At 40.1% G+C, this 21,988-nt stretch overlaps 1 protein-coding gene across 8 annotated transcripts in view; it reads left to right on the top strand.

The window, feature by feature from the left end:
• The window catches only part of adat1 (adenosine deaminase tRNA specific 1), a 56,471-nt gene extending 50,476 nt beyond the window's left edge, over positions 1-5,995 (top strand). For 4 of the 8 annotated variants that reach the window (XM_048546609.1, XM_048546607.1, XM_059651735.1 and 1 more), the window contains one exon: positions 5,616-5,995. In XM_048546609.1, the coding sequence (XP_048402566.1) occupies positions 5,616-5,751 (136 nt within the window). In that variant the 3' untranslated portion in view covers positions 5,752-5,995. Of the gene's footprint in view, positions 1-3,225; positions 3,341-5,615 lie in introns of those variants that run through there. The other 4 variants (XM_048546610.1, XM_048546608.1, XM_059651736.1 and 1 more) reach the window with 2 other exon arrangements.
• The last annotated feature ends 15,993 nt before the right edge of the window (positions 5,996-21,988 follow it).

Raw genomic sequence — 21,988 nt, 5'->3', positions numbered from 1 at the left:
AACAACTTTGAATATAGAAAAAAGAAGAAAGAAGTCAAAGTGAACATAGGCCCCTTAGAGAAATGAGGCTAAGGAATAATAATTGGGTACATGGAACTGACAGAGAAGTTGAATAAATACTTTTGTATCAGTGTTCACAGGAAAAGACTGTAATAGCATTCTAAAAATACTAAATAATCAAAGGGCAAAAAGGAGAAAGAAATAAATACAATTACTGTAGGTAAAGAAAAAAACACTGGGAAACCCAATGGGTCTAAAGGCTGATAAGTCCCTTGAACTGATGGGTTGCACCATAGGATAGTGAATGAAGCAGCAACAGAAATATTGGGTTCAGTGGTAGCAATCTTTCAAGAATCCTTGGAAAAGCTTCAGGGCTCAGAAAACTGCATTGCAGCACTCTTATTGAAAAAGAAAAGGAAACAAAAAGCAGTCTGCTGTTGGCTAATTAGCTTAGCATCATTGAGAAAATATTAGAATCTATTACAAAAGAAGGTAACACCAGTGCATTTAGATATAAAATAACATAGTCAAGCAGTGTCAATGTGGCTTCATGAAGGGGAAACCATGACTGACAAATCTATTAAAATTCTTTGAGGATAGATAGTGGGAAACTGTAAAGATAGTATTATTTGGATTTCCATTTGTTGTTCAACCAGGTATCATACATAAGGCTATTTAATAAGACAAGACCCCATTGTATTGGGAGCTAATGTATTAGCACAGTCCAAGGAATGACTAATTAATAGAAGACAGAATGGGATAAGGGGGTTATTCTCAGGGTGGCAACCTGTAACCAGTGGAGTGTCACTGTGCTGGGATCACAGTCATTTCCAATATATATTAATGTCTTGGATGAGGAAGGTGAATGTATTATAGCCAAGTTTGCAGATGACATAAAAATAGGTGGGAAGGCAAACAGTGAGAATATCACCAGAGTCTAGTCTATATCAGCATAGAGAGATTATAAAAACTTGGACAATAGCAAAATCTTCAGAAAATGAGAGATTATGCACTATGGTAGAAAGAATAACAGAGCTGAATGTTATTTAAATGAAGAAAAGAGTACAAAAAGCTACAGAAGAGGGATTTGTGAGTCCTTTTCCATGAATCACAAATGCAAGCATTCAAGTTCAGCAGATAATGGGGAAGGCAGTTGGAATGCTGACAAAAATAAAGTTGTTGGAAAAGCTCAATGAGCCTGACAGCGTCTGTGAAGTTAAAAAACGAAGTTAAAAAACATTAAGTTCACATTTCAGATCCAGTGACCCTTCATCAGTTTCAGCAACTTTGTTTTTATTCCTGATATACGACATCCACAGCTCTTTTGGTTTTTAGTTGGAATGCTGACCTTTATTTTAAAGGAAATGAAGTATAAAAATAAGAAAATCTGGATGAAACTATACAAGGCACTTAAATACTGTGAGCAATTTTGTTCCCCTTATCAGTGAAAAAATATACTAGCATTGGAGACAGTGCAGGAAAGTTCACTGGGTTGATCCTGGATATGGAGGGATTTTCTTATGAGGAGAGGTTGAAGTCTGGAGTTGACCTTATTGAAATTACAAGATCAATCGGGAACTTGACAAGATAAATGAAGAGGGGTTGTTTCCCCTTTTGGGAAGAGACTAGAACCAAAAGGGATAACCTCAAAGTAAGGGATTACCATTTAAGTCAGAGGTGAGAAATTTCTTCACTCAGGGTAGAGAATCTATATAGTTCATTGCCACAGAAGGATGTAGGGCTATATCGTTAAGTGTATTCAGGGGTGAGACAGACATTTTTAATCAGTAAGGGATTCAAGGGTTATGGGGAAAGGGCAGAAAAGTGGATTTGGGGATTATCAGATTAGCCATGATGATTTAACCATGGCGCAGACTTGATGAGCTGAATGGTTTAGTTCTGGCATGACTTTATATGTTGAAGTTGCTAATAGTGCTGGACATGGTGCAATTATCAGCAAATACATTAGAACATAGCTGGAATGAAGGCACTAACTAATGGTGAATCAGGTGAGATTTGAAAGTAATGAAGAAAATCAGGTCATTGCAGAAATGATTAATCTCTCTTCTGAAAAATCCAGAATAATGGAAAACTAAGTTCAAATTTGATCTGAACCTAATTGAAAGAAAGTCAAGGAAAAGCTTTACACAAAAGGATTGTGGAAGAGTGGAAAGGGAGATGTGGAAAAAGTTTGTGATTATTCTGTTGCCTGGCAGAGAGCTTCAAATAATTTATTTCAGATACTGAGAATAATCTGTTTTTTTGTTCGACATTGTCAGAAGTCCATAACAGGCTGCACATAACAAACTATCTACTGTTTTTCTTTGGGACTATAAACTATTCTTTATACTGAAAGATAAGCTGTGTATTTTACTTGCCTTGCATGTTTGTGCTAAGTGGACCCATACCAGCCAGGAGAATGTGGCTGTTTTATGTTACCAACAACTGTTCATCTTTACATAAGCATTTTTTTAAAAATACAAAAAAAATTACTTGCTTTTATTTTCCACAGAAGTTTGTAGCCCTAGAGTAATTGTATGTCCTACTTTGTACAAAGACTTATTTTTAAAGGAAATTAATAAAGTCTGAAGAAAAAAGATAAATATTAACTGTATGTTTGCTACAAATATGTGAAATAGTTACTGATATTGTGACCTAGAAAGAAAGTACTTGTATATATTTATAGTATGTCTTCAGGAAATTTCACACTAAACAGCGACAATACTTCATAAGTTGTACAGGAAGAATTAGTTTGCACCAAATATTGTTAGGTGTTGCTCAGAGCACATTTAAGTCATAGAATTTAGCTTCTACATTTTTTTTTCATATAATAGAGGCATTGCTGGCAAGGCCAACATTTGCTTCCTGTTCTTAATTGGCCTTTGAAGAGATGGTCATATGCCACTTTCCCGAACCATTACAGTCAGCCTAGTGCAGGTGCACCCACTGTGTTGTTTGGCAGCTAGATCCAGGATTTTGTTCCTGTGTCAATGAAGGAGCAATGATATGGTGTGTGGCTTGGAGGGGAAATTTCAAGTGGTGGTGTACCATGGTGTCTGCTGTCTGAGTCCTTCTAGGTGGTACAGGTTGTAAGTTTCAGGGATGCTGTCAGAGGAGCCTTGGTGCGTCGCTGCAGTTCATCTTGTATATATTATACTATGGAGAAGGATGTGAATGTTTAAAATAGAGAATGGGGTGCTAATAAATCAGATTGCTTTGTCCTAGATGGTGTTGAGCTGCTTGGGGGTTACTTTGGCTGTATTCATCTGAGCTGATGGAGAGTCATAGAGTTGTACACGAGGACATACAATTACCCTGGGGCTACAAACTTCTGTGGAAAATAAAAGCAAGTAATTTTTTTGTATTTTTTTAAAATGCTTATGTAAAGATGAACAGTTGTTGGTAACATAAAACAGCCACAGTCTCCTGGCTGGTGTGGGTCCACTTAGCACAAACATGCAAGGCAAGTAAAATACACAGACCCCTCGGTCCAACTCCTCCATGCTGACCAGCTATGCTAAATAAACCTAGTTCCATTTGCCAGCATTTGGCCCATATCCCTCTAAACCCATCCTATTCTTATACCCATCCAGCTGCCTTTTAAATGTTATAATTGTACCAGCCTCTGCCACTTTCTCTGGCAATATGACAATCACTTAGGTAAACTACAGAAACTGGAAGAAGCTTTCTCTGTCCATTGCGTAGTGATGTTATACATGCATGATGTTATACATTTCTAAATAGGATTTTGCTACATTGTCTGCACAAATGAAACTTTCCCTATTGATTAGAATATATTTGCAAAGCACATCAAAAAGTACAACGTGTGCCCCCATTCATAATCCCTAAAATCTGAGTATTTGTTGATGCTTATGTGTAATTGGCTGCCACGTTTCCTATGCCATGGTATTGAAGAGCTTAACTGACTTTAAACTCTATTGCGAGTCCTTAGGTTATGTACGAATATATGAATAGGAAGGGAATAGAAGGGTATGGAGCCTGAAAGTGAAGACCGTTTTAATGTGGAAGGGCAAAGTGTGTTGACCCAGGCTTGAAGGGCCAAAGACCCTAATCCTGTGACATATTGGTCTTTGTTCTTCTTTGTTGTAAAAGTCACTATATAAATGCTAGATAACAAAGTGTGGAGCTGGATGAACACAGCAGGCCAAGCAGCATCTCAGGAGCACAAAAGCTGACATTTCGGGCCTAGACCCTTCACCACCTCTGATGAAGGGTCTAGGCCCGAAATGTCAGCTTTTGCGCTCCTGAGATGCTGCTTGGCCTGCTGTGTTCATCCAGCTCCACACTTTGTTATCCTGGATTCTCTAGAATCTGCAGTTCCCATTATCACTATATAAATGCTCTCTTTTTATGAGTTTAACACAACAAACTATTCAAGTCTAGCACCTCACTATCTCCCATATGTAATTTCCTGAATATCTAAGCTAAATAAATTGATTCAGTTGCATGACATTTCAGTTCCTGTATGGTAAGTTCCTAGTATCTAACTTGATGTTGGCCATTGAACACTTGACTTTGATATTTTTTTCACATCTCACATTGGAATCTGTAGAACAGGTATCCTCACTAACCGGTGTGCTGGTGGAGAAACTATTTGAAAAAAAACAAGAGAAATTGAAATTAGAAATGAAATTGATTGAAGCCATGAGGAAAACCTGTCATTGTATTCCAATTATTTTGGTTTGTATATTTTCTAAGTATAGGGAGTCTCTGATTTAAGAACGTCCAACCCAGAAATGCTCATACTCAGAAAATCGATCCTATACGGGCACTTAGTTTTAAAGAGCCGACGTAGAAACATTTCCTGTACTTACAAACGGCTGCTTTATTTTGTCCTGTGTTGTTCCAACTTGTATAGAAATCAATTTGTGAACAGACTCCAGAATGGAGCCATTCACAATCTGGAACTGCTTGTATTTCACTTCTCAAATAGACAGGTTATTGTGTTTTTAACTGAGTATTCGAAATCTTTTCTATTCATTTCTAATGGATGGCTCATTGAAACAGGAAGTATCTGATACAAAATAAATATCTACAAGCAACCTACATTATAATCAGTTTCACCATTTTAGCTTATGTCCTACTATTGTTATCAACTTTGTTCTCTACAGTATAGCTCTTAATGCTAAAATATAATTCTTCTTTGTTTTGTGGTTTTGTCATTGCATTTCAATTTAAACCGAAAATGGAAGCCTTTAATTCTAACATCTCAGAAAAGTGAAATTAGATGCCAGCAGAAAATTTACGGTCACAACATGCAACAGCAATTTTCAAACAAAAAAGGCAAGACTAGATATGAAAAGCCAACATTTTGGATCTTTTTTGTTCCTCTGTAGCTACATGAGATTAAAATTTGTTGATGTACATGATGTATCAATCCCCAGAGCAAAAAGTAGATTCATGATACAACTTTAAATGGGACTGATGTGAAACTAAATTTATGAAAAAGAGAAACAACGCTGCTAAAGTTAACTCAACCATGAGGAACTGCTAATGTATCTGACTTTTTTTGCTTGTGTGTATGTTTATCATTGCTAAATTGTTATTTGTGACAATAACTTTATTGTTAAAAATTACATCTTTTTGTCTTCAAGCAGAAAGCATACATTAAAAACCTACTGGGAATTCAAGGAAGCTGCAGCAAATTATCAGCAAGCATGGAATGAAATACAGAAGCAGGCATTCGTTACTTGGGTTCGATCCCCAAGGGACTTCCTGCAGTTTCAGTAGAGTGGAAGCAAAGTAATATAGCAGAAGTAATTAAAGTCAGTTCTGTCTGGATGATTATACGTAGATCTCAATAGATCCAATTTTCTGAATTTTTACTGTTAACTTGAATTGGATAAAATGTATGTAGCAAACATTATTTTTAGTTGCTAAACTTTAATGTTGCTAAACGTGTCTAGATAATCTTGACTAATAGCCAGAAGTTTAGAATGCAATCAGCAAATAAAAAAGTAATGATTAAATTTAATGTAAAATGGAGAAGCATTATCATTTTTTCTAACTGCCTGATCCATGACATTATTTTCTAGTATAAAATTTAGGAAGGCTTTTCTTTCGCATCCAATGTCTTCCAAGGTCTCAGTTGTCTTTAACACGCTTCAGATTAATCTCCAAGTTCTATTAAGGAAGATTTATAGAATTGCTTGCAAAAAAATGAAATGATATTAAAACGTGTCTGATTCTAAGAGTATTGACACTGGCTTGGATGCTGGTAGATGATACAAGAAAAGCTAAATCATTCAGAAAAGCTGTCATTGTCTTTACCAAAGGAAAAAAAGGCCTACATTTAAGCAAGACTTTTGGGCAGAATTTTTTGAAGGCACGAGAAGCAGATCTGAAGGTGGGGGAGACAGAATATTTGTGTTGCAGTATGGTACACTGGGTACCCACTATAAACAATTTTGACTTCTCGGGGAATGTGGTCTTCTATCCAGGAGTATTGGGGAGACAGTTAAGGAGGCACTTGTGAGTCACTGATATCATAGCAGAGGTACACACAGTTTACACACGAGCAGCATATTATCTAAGCAGGAGATGAAGATGTAGATGTACAGTAGATAACCTTTGATGAAATGGCAGAGATTTAGAATTTGGAGAAGAAAAAGAATAGATAATTCAGAATATGAAAACAAGCAAGGAACCATATAAAGCAACATATATTCCACTGCCATTTAGTGGTGTAAGAATGCAGATGTTGCTGTAGTTATCAGTAATGTTTGCTGAATCCCTAGAGTAGATCTCTCTGTTGAGGTGTCCTGTAACGTGTGTACATGTGTGTTGGAGATGTTAATCCATCATGCCACATCAGATTGCCATGTCCCTTATCTGGTGTGCTCTGTGACTATACTGTTAACACTGACATGTTGTCTCAGTGCTGCACTGCCAGCCATAGAATGGATATCATGGAGATGATTCAGTAATTCGATGAGTCACTGTTTTTGAATCTTTAAAAAGCTTACCTCGATCAGCAGCACCTTGGCGCAGAGGTTTCTGGGAAGGGAGAGACTTCTTTTTTCATCCCTCGGCTATATAACTGATCGCTGTGTAAACCCAAGACCCTACCCTTGTAGGGCCTCCCAGCCATCCACCTCCTCTAACCTTATACACCAGGGACAAATCAGGATAAGCTTCTCTTTTCTTTAAACCTTCTGTTTAGGGGATTAGCAGGGATGGCAGTGCAGGTAGAGAAATGTTCCTCCGGCATGATGTATGAGCTGAGGGATGCCATTAGTGTCCCATCCAAATACGTCTGCAGGAAGTGCACCCAACTCTTGCTCCTCCAAGACCGTGTTAGGGAACTGGAGCGGGAGCTGGATCAACTTCGGATCATTCAGGAGGCAGAGTCAGTGATAGACAAGAGTTTCAGGGACGTAGTTACTCCTAAGCGTGAAGAAAGCTGGGTGACTGTTAGAAGGGGGGAAAATAAACAGTCAGTGCAGGGATCCCCTGTGGTCGTTCCCCTGAAAAACCAAGCATACCATTTTGGATACTGTTGGCGGGGGCGGGGGAACGACTTACCAGGGGCATGCAGTAGGGTGCAGGTCTCTGGCACAGAGTCTGTCCCCCTTTTGTGCAAGAGGGATAGGAAGAGAGTGATAGTCATTGGGGACTCAATAGTTAGAGGGACTGATAGAAGGTTTGCCGGGAACGAAGGAGACTCACGATTGGTGTGTTCCCTCCCAGGTGCCAGGGTCCGTGATGTCTCGGATCGTGTCATTGGGGTCCTGAGGGGAGAAGGTGACCGGCCCCAAGTCGTGGTCCACATAGGCACCAACGACATAGGTAGAAAGAGGGATAGGGATGTCAGGCAGGATTTCAGGGAGCTAGGGTGGAAGATGAGAGCTAGAACAAACAGTGGTTATCTCTGGTTTGTTACCTATGCCACGTGATAGCGAGGCAAAGAACAAGGAGAAACTTCAGCTGAACACGTGGCTGCAGGGATGGTGCAGGAGGGAGGGCTTCAGGTACATGGACAATTGGGGCTCATTCTGGGGAAGGTGGGACCTCTACAAACAAGACAGTCTCCACTTGAACCAGAGGGGCACTAATATCCTGGGTGGGAAATTCGCTAGCGCTATTCGGGTGGATTTAAACTAGCTCAGAAGGGGGATGGGAAACTGAGGTGTAGTCCTAGTACACAGGAGGATGAGCGTAGGGAGGACATGGTCAAGACCTCACTGTCACAGGAGTGTGCTGGCAGACAGCAAGTTGGATTGAAGTGTGTCTACTTTAATGCCAGGAGTATCCGGAATAAGGTAGGTGAGCTTGCAGCTTGGATAGGTACCTGGGACTTCGATGTTGTGGCCATTTCGGAGACATGGATAGAGCAGGGTCAGGAATGGATGTTGCAGGTTCCAGGGTTTAGATCTTTCATTAAGGTCAGGGAAGGTGGTAAAAGAGGGGGAGGTGTGGCTTTGTTGGTTAAGGACAGTATAATGGCAGCTGAAAGAACCTTTGATGAGGACTCGTCTACTGAGGTGGTATGGGCTGAGGTTGCCGAGGAAGGTTTATCGACTGAGTCAGTATGGGTGGAAGTTAGGAACAGCAAGGGAGCAGTCACCTCGCTGGGGGTTTTCTACAGACCCCCAAATAGCAGCAGGGAGATCGAAGAACTCATTGGCTGGCAGATTGTTGAAGAGTGCAAACGTAGCAGGGTTGTTATTATGGGTGACTTCAACTTTCCCAATATAGATTGGAACCTCCTTAGTGCAGATGGTTTGGATGGAGCCATTTTTGTCAGGTGTGTTCACGAGGGTTTCCTTACTCAGTATGTGGACAGGCTGATGGCGTTGGGTTGGGGGGGGGGGGGGGGGCGAGGCCATTTTGGATTTGGTGCTTGGCAATGAGCCAGGACAGGCGTCAGATCTCGTGGTGGGAGAACACTTTGGCGACAGTGACCACAACAGCCTCACATTTACCATTGCCATGGAAAGGGAAAGGAGCAGTTACCAGGGGAAGATATTTAACTGGGGTAAAGGAAACTATGACGCTATCAGACAGGAGTTGGGAAGTACAGATTGGGAGCAATTGTTCCACAGAAAGTGCACAGCAGACATGTGGAAGCTGTTTAGGAGTATAAATTTGTTCCTCTGAGACAGGTAAGAAGGAGTAAGATTAAGGAGCCTTGGATGACGGGTACAGAGGTGTTCTTGTCGAAAAGAAAAAGACAGCGTACATAAGCTGGAGGAAGCAAGGGTCTAGCACAGCTTCAGAGGATTACAGGCTTGCTCGGAAGGAGCTCAAAAGTGGACTCAGGAGGGGGCACGAAAAAGGCTTGGCAGGAATGATTAGGGGGAAGGCATTTTACTCATACGTGAGGAATAAGAGAATGATCAGGGATAGCATAGGGAACTTGTGTATGGAGTCTGAGCAGATAGGAGAAGCCCTAAATGAGTTTTTTGCTTCACTAAGGAAAGGGACCTTGTTGTGAATGAGAACTTTGAGGAGCAGGAAAACAGGCTTGAACAGATCAAGATTGAGGAAGTTAATGTGCTGGAAATTTTGCAAACATTAAGATTGATAAGTCCCCAAGGCCAGACCAGATTTATCCTAGGTTGCTCCAGGAAGCGAGAAAAGAGGTTGCTAAGCCACTGGCGAAGATCTTTGCTTCCTCACTCTCCATGGGAGAAGTACCAGAAGATTGGAGGGAGGCAAATGTTGTTCCTCTTTTCAAGAAAGGGAATAGGGAAATCCCTCAAAATTACAGACCAGTCAGTCTTACGTCTGTGGTCAGCAAAGTTTTGGAAAGAATTCTGAGGGATAGGATTTATGACTATTTGGAAAAGCATAGCGTGATTAAAGGGAGTCAACATGGCTTTGAGGGGGGCAGGTCATGCCTTACAAATCTTATTGAGTTCTTTGAGGGAAGTCACGAGACAGGTTGACAAGGGTTGAGCAGTGGATGTGGTGTACATGGACTTCAGCAAGGCATTTGATAAGGTTCCCCACGGCAGGCTCATTCATAAAGTCAGGAGGTGTGGGATACAGGGTGATTTGGCTGTCTGGATTCAGAATTGGTTGGCTGACAGGAGGCAGAGAGTGGTTGTAGATGGTAAATATTCTGCCTGGAGGTCAGTGCTGAGTGGTGTCCCGCAGGGCTCTGTTCTTGGGCATCTGCTCTTTGTAGTTTTTATAAATAACTTGGATGAGGAGGTTGAGGGGTGGGTTAGTATGTTTGCTGATGACACAAAGGTTGGAGGTGCCGTTGATAGTATCGAGGGCTGTTGCAGGCTTCAGCGAGACATTGACAGAATGTAGAGCTGATCTGAGAAATGGCAGATGGAGTTCAACCTGGATAAATGCAAAGTGATGCATTTTGGAAGGTCCAACTTAAATGCTGAATATAGGATTAAAGACAGGATTCTCGGCAGTGTGGAGGAACTGCAGGATCTTGGTGTTCAAGTGCATAGCTCCCTCAAAGTTGCCACCCAGGTGGATAAGGTTGTTAAGAAAGCATATAGCGTTTTGGCTTTCATTAACAGGGGGATCGAGTTTAAGAGCCGCGAGGTTATGCTGCAGCTCGACAAAACTCTGGTGAGACCACACTTGGAATACTGTGTCCAGTTCTGGTCGCCCTATTATAGGAAAGATGTGGAGGCTTTGGAGAGGGTGCAAAGGAGGTTTACCAGGATGCTGCCTGGACTGGAGGGCTTGTCTTACGAGGAGAGGTTGACTGAGCTCGGACTTTTCTCTCTGGAGAGAAGGAGGAAGAGAGGTGACCTGATCGAGGTGTACAAGGTAATGAGAGCCATGGATAGAGTCGATATCCAGAGACTTTTCCCCAGGGTAGGATTGACTGCCATGAGGGGTCATAGTTTTAAGGTGTTAGGAGCAAGGTATAGAGACATCAGAAGGAGGTTCTTCACCCAGAGAGTTGTGAGTGCATGGAATAGTTTACCAGTGGTTGTTGTGGAAGCAGAGTCATTAGTGACATTTAAGCGACTGCTGGACATGCACATGGACAGCAGTGAATGGAGGGCAATTTGGGTTAGGTTATTTTATTTTTGGATTAGGATTATTCCACAGCACAACATCGTGGGCCAAAGGGCCTGTACTGTGCTGTACTTTTCTATGTTCTACGTAATAGGTAGCTTTCTGAAAAGTACTGCCCCTTGGATACATGCTGACTTCCAGCAGAATTGTCGCCCAGAAACAAACCCAATATTAGTTTCCTACTGGGATAGACAAAATCCAGCCCATCATGTCCTTGGGACAATCCAAAATGCTAATAAAGTACTTTGGAAATGAAAGGACTGTTATTGGAAAATATTAACTGTCTAAAAACAGAAAATACTCACCAAGTCTGGCAGAATTTATGGAGGAAGAACAATAGTTAATGTGTCAAGACAATGGTTTTTCATGAGATAAGCTTTTTATGAAATATAGACTTCAAATCTTACTTGTTGATAAAATTTGCCTTCATTGAACACTGACATTCATTACTGGGTGAACATCAAATACTCACTGATGTGAGACTTAAATAGACAAAAAGTATCCATGTTGTCAACATCTGAATGCAGATATGATAATTCACTACTTAAATCTGTGATGCTATATTCTATACATGTCAAGGTATTTGGAAATGTTATAGTCCTAACTAATTGTACTACTGGATGAGTCAAATCCCAGAATGAAACCTGACCGAAGAGATCATTTTTTTGATTTAATGCGATGATTATTCATTGAAATGTAGCTTCTCAAGGCTGCGGAGTTTCTTTAACACAAGCAGAAATTTATTACAGAAAAGTTGCAAACGAAGAAAACAAGTTCTCAATATATGACATGGTTAGAATTTTAAGTCTTAACACCCAAAAAGTTAAAGCTTCAAATCTATTCCCCAATGCTATCACTTTACAGCAATTCAAACCTAGGTTAATATTAAAATACTTAATTTAGTGTGACTGGTTTCCCCAGTACTTTTCTGTAAACCATGAAGTTATCTTACACGAACACTCTCTCAGCTTGGAGCTTAGATTTCCTCAACTTTTAATGGCCTGGAGATTTCTAACCAAACATTCTTGGTCTGGAAGTGCACAACTCAAACTTTTCAACTGAGGTAACTGTTGCTCTCCCTGAACTGTTCTATACTCCTTTTCTAGGAAAGAAACTATATTTGCTTCTGATCCCAAGCAGGTCTATTGTGAACTTCTGTAAAATTTCAATCGGAGTTTCCCAAGCTAAAATCAACCCTTGATTATCCTGAACTGAAAATAATCTCATGGACTTCATTATTTGCAGTCCCTGTGGTAAGCCAATGTAATACAAACACTTTTCTATTAAGACTCTGGGGTTCCTGCTCTCTAATACATACTGAATTAAGTCACTGTTCTGGAAAGACTGTCTGACTAGTTTATTTTTAACCCCTTTCAAAAAATCATCAATCCCATCTTCCACATATTTTAAAATCCAAACTCTGAATGTTATATATATATTTTATAAATCTGACACATTCATCACTAATTACTAATTTGGTCTTTAAATAAACCTTTCTTGCATAGGCAATATTATGTGAAATTTGATCAGAAACTATAGTTACAGACTTTGCTTGTTTAGCGTATTAACTGAAATTTTTCCGTTTTACAAACTTACTTTTCAGGCTGATCTTTTATAATCCCCTGGAAATGCATTCATGAACAGTACTGAAACAAAATTGCTGACTTAAGGATTTGAATTGTGAAAGACTGATAACAAAGAAGGCACATAAGTTTCCTATTACAATCTACAACATATTAGGCAAGTTTTCATTTTGAGAAGAATAAGCAATGTTCATCTTCATCTTTTGTTACAATTTTTCAGTTTTCTTGAGCTTATGTTTACTGTAAAGCTAAGTAATAGCTAACCTAAAGCCAGGAGTGTAGTATCTTTATGATGCTGTTGAACAGTTCTTTAATTTTGCTATACAAAGAAGAATTCCCATGATGAATATTAATTTCCTCTTTCTCCTTACGTAAAAATCAGGAAGCAAAGCAAAGACACCTCTAAAAAACAGAGATTATATAAAAAACAAACCTCAGTTCAATACCAGCACAGAAGTACCTGTTGTTTGCTGTAATTCGATCCAATTTATTGTTCTCCGATTGCTATTACAAGAATATTGTACTTTCACATTATGCAGGAGATTAATTTACAAATACCACTTGGCATCTCAACAATTTAAGCACCTGAGTAATTTAGTCTGATTTCCCCCTCAAAATCCATTACTAGCAAGTTATATGTTTGAAGGTACAATGATAGTAGCATAATAATAATGCATAATAAAATTGTGTGGTACCTAACTAGAGTATTAGGCAGGCTTTGCTTGCAAAGGTGAATGAAAATGATAATATATGTTTTTAGGCCATGCTGCTCATCGTTAATAAGTCCATATTTTTCCCCAAATATGAGCAAATTCTATCCCTAAGTATTTTCTCCAGTTATTTCCCAGCACTGATGTAAGGCTCCCTGGCCTGTAATTTCCTGCATTATCACCGTAGCCCTTATTAAACAAAGAAAAAGTGTTGGCTATTCTCCAGTCCTCTGGGACCAGTCCTGTGATCAAAGCGGTTACCAAAATTTTGTACAAGGCCCCAGCAATTTCCTGAACTTCCTCCCTTAGCATTCTGGGATCCTATCAGGTCCGGGGGATTTGTCGATTTTAATGCTTTTCAAATCACCAAACACCACCTTTTTTTCATGTAGACATGTCCTAGAATATCGAAATCCTTTCCCAAGACCCACATACACCATATCCTTCTGCTTTGTGAATACTGATGCAAGGCATTTGTTAAAGATTCACCCATTTCCTCCAGCTCCACGCACAAATTCCATCCTTTGTCCTTGAGTGGATCTACCCTTTTCCTAGCTACCATCTTGCTCCTTATATGTATATAAAATGCTTTAGGATTTTCCGTAATCTTGTTTGCCAAAGACATTTATTGGCCTCTTTTAGCCTTCCTAATTTCTTGTTTGAGTTCTTTCCTGTTACCTTTAGATTCTTCAAGAGCTCCGCCTGTCTTCAAAATCTGATGTATTGCCTCCTTTTTCTTTTTCCCAAAGCCTCAATTTCTCTTGTCATTCAAGCTTCCCAAATCTTGTCAGCCCTATCCATCATTTTCACAGGAACATTCTAGTCTTGAACAATGGGCCTTCACAAATTCCCAAGCCAGATGTAGATTTCCCTCAAACCGCTGCTCCCAATTTAAATTGTCCAGTTCCTGTCTAAATATTCCATATTGCCATTTCAAACTTTATCAATTAAATCAACCTTGTCAACTGCAGACAATAACACAGGGACTGATTAAACAACCTTACCAACACATCGTTAAACTCAGGTCTCCCACTAGCAGTGGGATAGGTAATTAATGACGCCATATAATTAACTCGGTGAGACAGCGAGAGATCTTCCTAGGATTTACACCAAGAAATGTTCTATTGAACTTGACAAAAATTGACATATAACCAAAGAAAAGAAAGATTCAACCCATAGTTTGATTCAGGATGGTGTGTGACTTGGAGGGAACATGCGGGCGTTGGTGTTCCATTGCATTGTTGCCCTTGCCCAGATTTATATGCTGCAGGTTTATAAGGTGATGTTGAGGAAGAAATTGTGCGGGAATCCGACAGGCAACCAATTAAGACCCCACCTGGATAAAATTGTTAAACAGGTCCTACTGCTGACAATAAAATGTGAGGCTGGATGAACACAGCAGGCCCAGCAACATCTCAGGAGCACAAAAGCAGACGTTCCGGGTCTCGACCCTTCTCTGATGAAGGGCCTAGGCCCGGAACGTCTGCTTTTGTGCTCCTGAGATGCTGCTGGGCCTGCTGTGTTCATCCAGCCTCACATTTTATTATCTTGGATTCTCCAGCATCTGCAGTTCCCATTATCACTACTGCTGACAATCACTGTCAGAGGAGACTGCACAAATGTTGGCACCATCAGTGACGAGGATGCCCAGTAGATCAGTGCAAAGGATAACTGAAGGCACCTGATATTGCAGAGACCCTATCAATATTCTCGCAACAGTACTGAAGATTTGTGTTCCAGAACTGGCCACACCCCTAGTACAACAATGGCATCTGCCCAATAATGTGGAAAATTGCCTAGATAGGTCTTGTACACAAAAAAAGCAAACCTGGCCAATTACTTCCTTTGCAGTCCATCCCAATCATTCACGTAGCACTTACTAAACAAAACCCCACTCACTGACTCTCAGTTTGGATTCTGTCAGTGCCTCTAAAGCAACTGACTTCATCACACATTGGAAAAGAACAGCTGAATTCCAGAGGTGAAATGATAGTGACTGCCCTTGACATCAAAGCTGCATTTGAACAAATGCAGCTTCAAAAAGCCCTAGGTTGTGGTTGTTAGAGGTTGGTTATCTCAGCTGCAAGATATCACTGCAGGAATTTCAAGATAGTGTCTTAGGCCCAACCATCTTCAGCTGTTTCAATTATTATGTCAGAACTGGGAATATTTACCAATGGCTGCACAAGGTTCAATGCCACTAATGATTCCTCAGATATTAAGCAATCTATGAGCAAATGCAGCAAAATTTAGACAGTTTCCAGGTTTGGACTTACACGTGACAAGTAACATGTATGCCACACTTGTCCAATAGGAGACGGTACAATCGTCATTCCTTCACATTTAATGGCATCACCAGTATGAATTCCCCATCAACATTCCGATGTTTACCATTGACCAGAAACTGTTCTGGACTAGCCATATAAATACTGCAGCTACAATGAGCAGGCCAGAGATCAGAAATCTTGAAGCAAGTAATTCAGCTCCTGACTCCCCAAAGACTGTTCCCCATTAACAAGTCACAAGTCAAGAGAGTGTGATGGAATACACCCCACTTTACGAGATGAGTGTAAACATTCACTCCACCATCTAAAAGATTATCTGCAGAAATTCACCAAGGTTCCTTAGATTGCACCATCTAGACCCATGACTACTACCGTATAGAAGGGCAAGGGCAGCAGGTGCATACAAAAGCCACCAACAGCAAGTTCCTTTCCAAGCCACCTCCATCCTGACTTGGAAATATATTACACAGTCAGTCATTCAGGGGATTACTTGTTTTATATTCTTGAATATTCTTTTGTGAATCAGGGCAAGTACAACAGTGACATTATCACACAACAGGCATCTGAAAGCTAAACACCTGAAGGTATTGTAGTGAAACTGTACGGTACAGTTACCGGGCAACACAGCATACGTTTAAAGCTGTCTTTGTCTCAGGATTAGTGTCTTCCATGTTAACAAAAGTAAATTTGGGAAACTAATTATAATTTATTCTGCAGTTTTCAAAATGCGTGCAGAGTTTCTGTGTAACAGACACCATAATTTCTATTGAATGTTGTAAATGCATCTTTTGTTAAGAGATATAGTAGTAAAATCTGGTAATGATGGAATGATTCATCAGTTCTGAAAAAAAAAGCTGCAGGACAGTAAATGAATTGTTCTTTGTACCCCTACTTTATCACCAACATCGACAAACTATTAGAATTTAGAGACTTATTTTTCACAAAACTATAAATGAGCTTTTATTGCATTTGAGGGTAGAGGCCTGATGTCTCTGGAACATACCACATTCTTTTCAGGTCCTCAACCCCTGCTGTCCCTACTAATTTTACACTGATTACGTTCTAGGTTCATAGAAAATTCAGAGACATTAATCGGGAAGTACTTCTCAGTAGGCTGGACTTGGTCTAATTTATGCTTTCCAACAAAGATGTTTAAGGGGAGACAATGGCCTCGAGGTGTTATTGCTGGACTGCTGATCCAGGGACCAAGATTCAAATCCTGCCAATGCAGATGGTGAAATTTGAATTAAATTTTTAAAAATGTGCGATTAAAAGTCTAATGACGACCATGAAACTATTGCCGATTGTCAGGAAAAACCCATCTGGTTCATTAATGTCCTTTAGGGAAGGAGGCTGCGATACTTGCCTGGTCTGGACTAGTGTGACTCCAGACCCACAACAATGTGATTGACTCTCAACTGCCCCTTGGGCAATAAATACTGACGTAGTCAGTGATGTTGTTATCCCATGAATGCATTTTTTTTTGAAAAAATTCATTTAGAAATGGTACCTTTGAGGACATTGGCGTGTCACATGCATATAGGGTTACTGACATTGTAAGTCATCAGCTTTCTGTCTGGTATGTTTACTTCACCGTTTGTGGAAAGCATTCAAACATTGCTTATCAACATAGACATTAATGCATTTACATGGCAAATACAAAGTTTAAGAATTCAGAAGATGATCAGCATCAAAATCTCCACAGTTTAAATGACACAAATGTGCTAACATTCTTCAAAGTTGATTAAATTAATTTATTAATTGTGCTAATACATGGTTCAAACAATGCACGCCTTTGACAGAACCAAGGTGGGTGGGGGGGGGGGCGTCAGTGGCTCAGTGGTTAGGCTCAGGGACCCAGGTTTGCTTCAAAACTTGCATGACTGTTGGAATTTGCACAGTTCTCCCCATATGTGTGGGTTTCCACAAGATACTCCGGTTTCCTCCCACAGTTTTGATAGATTAACCATGATAAATGCACAGTTATGGGGATAGGATGGGATGCTGTGGAGAGGGACTCAATGAGCTAAATGGCCTCTTTCTGCATGGTAGGGATTCTATGTTCTTTGAATTTGGACATCCTAAGTGCTAAAATTGGTGATGATGATGCCCAGTGTTAAAATATGTGAAGGTATAATTATTCTAATGCAAAATCACAATTAGGCACAGACACTGAACGATTGGTCAGTTGAGTGGAACAGAATCATAGAATGGTTCCAGCACAGAAAAGACATTTGACCTATTGTGTCCTTGCTGTCTCTGCAAGAGCAACTGACCTAGTCTCACTCCTCTGCCTTTTCCCATACGTCTAATTCTATTCTTTCAGATGGTTATCTTGTTTTCTTTTGAATCTGTCTCCACCACACACACATTCCAGATCCCAATCACCTGCTGCATTAAGAGGTTTATCCTCAGCTCGTTCTTTGCTCATCATCTTAAATCAGTAATGTCTGGCTCTTTATGCTTCTGTCAGTAGGAATGGTTTCTGTCTGCCTACACTGTCTAAACTCCCCATTTTGAACATCTGTATCAATTTTGCAGTCAGCCACCTCTCCAAGGAAATTAGTTCCAGCTTCTCAAATGTATCTACATCACTGAAGTTTCTCACAGCTGAAGCCATTTTTGTCACATGACTGCTTTGTTCTCTTCTTTGTGAGAAGGAAGCTAAGTTAAGTTATGCTGAAGCTTTTCCAAATGCTGTTGGCTCATCTGGGCACACACCAATGTTCACGTCTACAGCAGACATGACAGCATCACCATGCCACACAGATTTTCCAGTAAGTGAATAGGTAGTGCAGAGGGCATGCAGTGCAAGTGGTGTCAGGTTTTTGGGTGAGTGACAACAAGGGAGGGAAGATGTTGCCAACAGTTGAGAGAGTGATAGAGTATGCGCCTTGGTAGGTGTTGGGTGCAGTAGCAGAGATAGAGTGAGGATGAGATAGCAGAGAGAATACACTTCGCACTGGTGGAGTGGAGAAGGTCTTTCTTCCTACCTTGGAGCGTATTCCTCTAGATGGCTACGTTTGCACTGACCGAGTCAATCATGAGGCTGGTATAGCCTATTGGGGTGACCTCCACTGTTGGTGCTGGGAAAAGAGGACGTCCCATCTATTATCACCTGTTTAGCAGAATCTCCAGGTTCCTGCCCACAAAAAAGTTCACAAACTCCCCCTTGTCTGCTATGTCTGGAGTAAATATCAGGAATTGTGCTGGTCAAACACAGACTTCTAAACGGGTGTAGGTGCATGGGATGCCAGTCAATTCCAGGATCTGATGCATGGTAAGATTGAGCTAGAATCAGACAAGAGGGACACAATAACATGAGGTGGATTTGGTAACACACAGCAAGAAATTTTGCTAAGCATTCTGGCGAAAAGCCCTTCAAAAAATGTGTTGCATCTCGCACTTAGCTATAAAACCTAACACCCAGACCAATGTCTTTCTGATTAATTAATTGAAAGCAAAATAAATTTCTTTGACGGTAAATTATTAAACTTGCAAAGTTTATTGTATTGCATCCAAGCAAACGTTCTTTCCTAGATCCTCTCGGGTACAGTTTAGTGAAACAATTAGAGAAAGATTCCCTTTAAACAATCTAATCCCCTTCTGTAAGTGACCTTCCTGAAAAAAACTTTACAATCTCCTCTTCTCATTTTGTTACATAACTCTGCATTAATCATCTGATACTCATGCTGTTAGATGACCCCAGCAGTCGATTTATAATTATCCATTGTTACATACATAAATGTTAACTTAATATTGAGATTAGGTAGTTAATTAATAATTTGTGCATGACTTCTTAAGTTGAAAAAAAACATGTAATTTCTCCTCTCACTTCATGAATCAAATATTTAGATGCCAGAACAAAATACATGAAGTATCTTCATGCTCTGGCTGTGACACTGGAATACTGAGCTGAAAATGAACTAGGGGTCTCAGTAGACTCGGTCTTTAATATGTCCAATGAATACAGGCCAGCAATCAGAAAAGCCAAAAGATTATTTAGCTGCATAAAATCAGTAAGTGATAAGTCAGAACCATGATTCAACAGTTTAGCACTCCAGCTGGAGTACTAATGTCACTTCTTAGTATTGAAATTTGAGGTAATGCAAATCAGAGCCATTTGATCACCACCCCTCCCCCGCAGACTGTAAATGGTATTGAAAAGGTAAATGGTGAAAATTGTTTCAAATTGGCGATATGACAAGTAGTCACAGTTTCAAACCAGTACAGGAGTGAACAACACTCAAACTTGCAGATAAAGTTGTGAAGTCACAAAATTTAGAATCGCATGAGAACCAACTTGAATTCTGTAATGGTCATTCTGAATAAAATGGGTGGACTAAAAGACCATTCTCATCGGTAATAGTCTTGTGAATACTAACAATCCAAGATTTTTACTAAGCAATTTTTCATTAGCACTCGTGAAATACCAACAGAAGCATGCATGTTCCCAAAAGACAAATATAGCAATATTGGTTTGGGATAATTATACAGAGAATAATGTCACACACCTATGTAAGGTCAGGCTGCCTGTCATCCCCTGGAAATTTTAGTACTAGCAGTTAACTTAGAAAACTTGAAAAGTATGTATGTTTGCATAGGGTAAATAGAACATAGAACATAGAACAGTACAGCACAGAACAGGCCCTTCAGCCCACAATGTTGTGCCGACCATTGATCCTCATGGATGCACCCTCAAATTTCTGTGACCATATGCATGTCCAGCAGTCTCTTAAATGACCCCAATGACCTTGCTTCCACAACTGCTGCCGGCAACGCATTCCATGCTCTCACAACTCTCTGCGTAAAGAACCTGCCTCTGACATCCCCTCTATACTTTCCACCAACCAGCTTAAAACTATGACCCCTCGTGCTAGCCATTTCTGCCCTGGGAAATAGTCTCTGGCTATCGACTCTATCTATGCCTCTCATTATCTTGTATACCTCAATTAGGTCCCCTCTCCTCCTCCTTTTCTCCAATGAAAAGAGACCGAGCTCAGTCAACCTCTCTTCATAAGATAAGCCCTCCAGTCCAGGCAGCATCCTGGTAAACCTCCTCTGAACCCTCTCCAAAGCATCCACATCTTTCCTATAATAGGGCGCCCAGAACTGGACGCAGTATTCCAAGTGCGGTCTAACCAAAGTTTTATAGAGCTGCAACAAGATCTCACGACTCTTAAACTCAATCCCCCTGTTAATGAAAGCCAAAACACCATATGCTTTCTTAACAACCCTGTCCACTTGGGTGGCCATTTTAAGGGATCTATGTATCTGCACACCAAGATCCCTCTGTTCCTCCACGCTGCCAAATGATTAAGGACAAATTGTAACAGGCATGATCGCACATTATTTCATCAATCCAGTTATTTATTTTCATTGCATAATTCGACCAAATGCTAAAGAAAGTTTGTAAGTATAACTATTCTCTTCTAACTCTGTCCTTTGCTTGAATATCAAAATATTAAAGCACACAAAAATGATATCAAAAAGACAACTTTATGAAGACAACAAATTAAGTACTCCAAAGATTAATTGACAAGTATAAATAAACTTCCAGATATGTGTTTTGTAAACTCATTTACAATAAAAAAAATTATTTGAGGACACAGTATACTCAGTTATGCCCAAAATCAAAGTCAAGTGGTGGGATCTCAATGTGCAACTAATCAATGCCCATTGTAAATGATGCAGATAGTATGGAAAAAAGCTGAGTGGTTGCATGCCTCAGCAGGCACTCATGTTTCTGTGGAGCTGGCACCACTTAAAAGTGAGATACATAAAACAAATTATGTGGGCGAAATTTAAAGACCTGAAGGAAGGAACAAAAAAAAAATAGTACAGGCTACAAAATATACCCTCAAGTTTTCAGAAGCTGTACGGGAATCAACAGCACAGAAGATTGACCAGCGGAAAAGCTTATCTTGTAGGTCAGGGGGCCGTCAAGATGAGAGTTTGGAAGGCAGTGACAGCAGGTCTTGTAATTAACGCCATCAGTCTAGTGATGTAGTGCAACAAGAAGCTTAATAATTCACATAAGTGGTCAAATATGTGAATGCATATTTGTAAAAGTTTTATAAATTGCACCGCCTTGATTCACCCTACTGTTCACTATATGCCCTTTGATTAACCAAACAGTATATTTCAGCTATGCCTCAAATCTAATATTTCAGTGCTTCCTCTCTCACCTTCACAGATAATAATAATGTTGGAATCTATATGATCACATCTCATACACTGAGTCTAGTTTTAGGCATACCACCTAAACGTAGTACATCACATGAATTAACGCAAACGCAGGACATGACGTTCAAAAAACCAGCAACAGCAAATTTATGGGATCAAGTCATGGCTGCAGTATGCTCAATCCCATTAAGGAGGCAGTGCTGTG

The sequence above is a fragment of the Stegostoma tigrinum genome, chromosome 16 (genome assembly GCF_030684315.1).
Source record: "Stegostoma tigrinum isolate sSteTig4 chromosome 16, sSteTig4.hap1, whole genome shotgun sequence".
Lineage (NCBI taxonomy): Eukaryota > Metazoa > Chordata > Chondrichthyes > Orectolobiformes > Stegostomatidae > Stegostoma > Stegostoma tigrinum.
The sequence above is the reverse complement of the archived record's forward strand: the minus strand, read 5'-3'. Positions and strand labels throughout refer to the sequence as shown.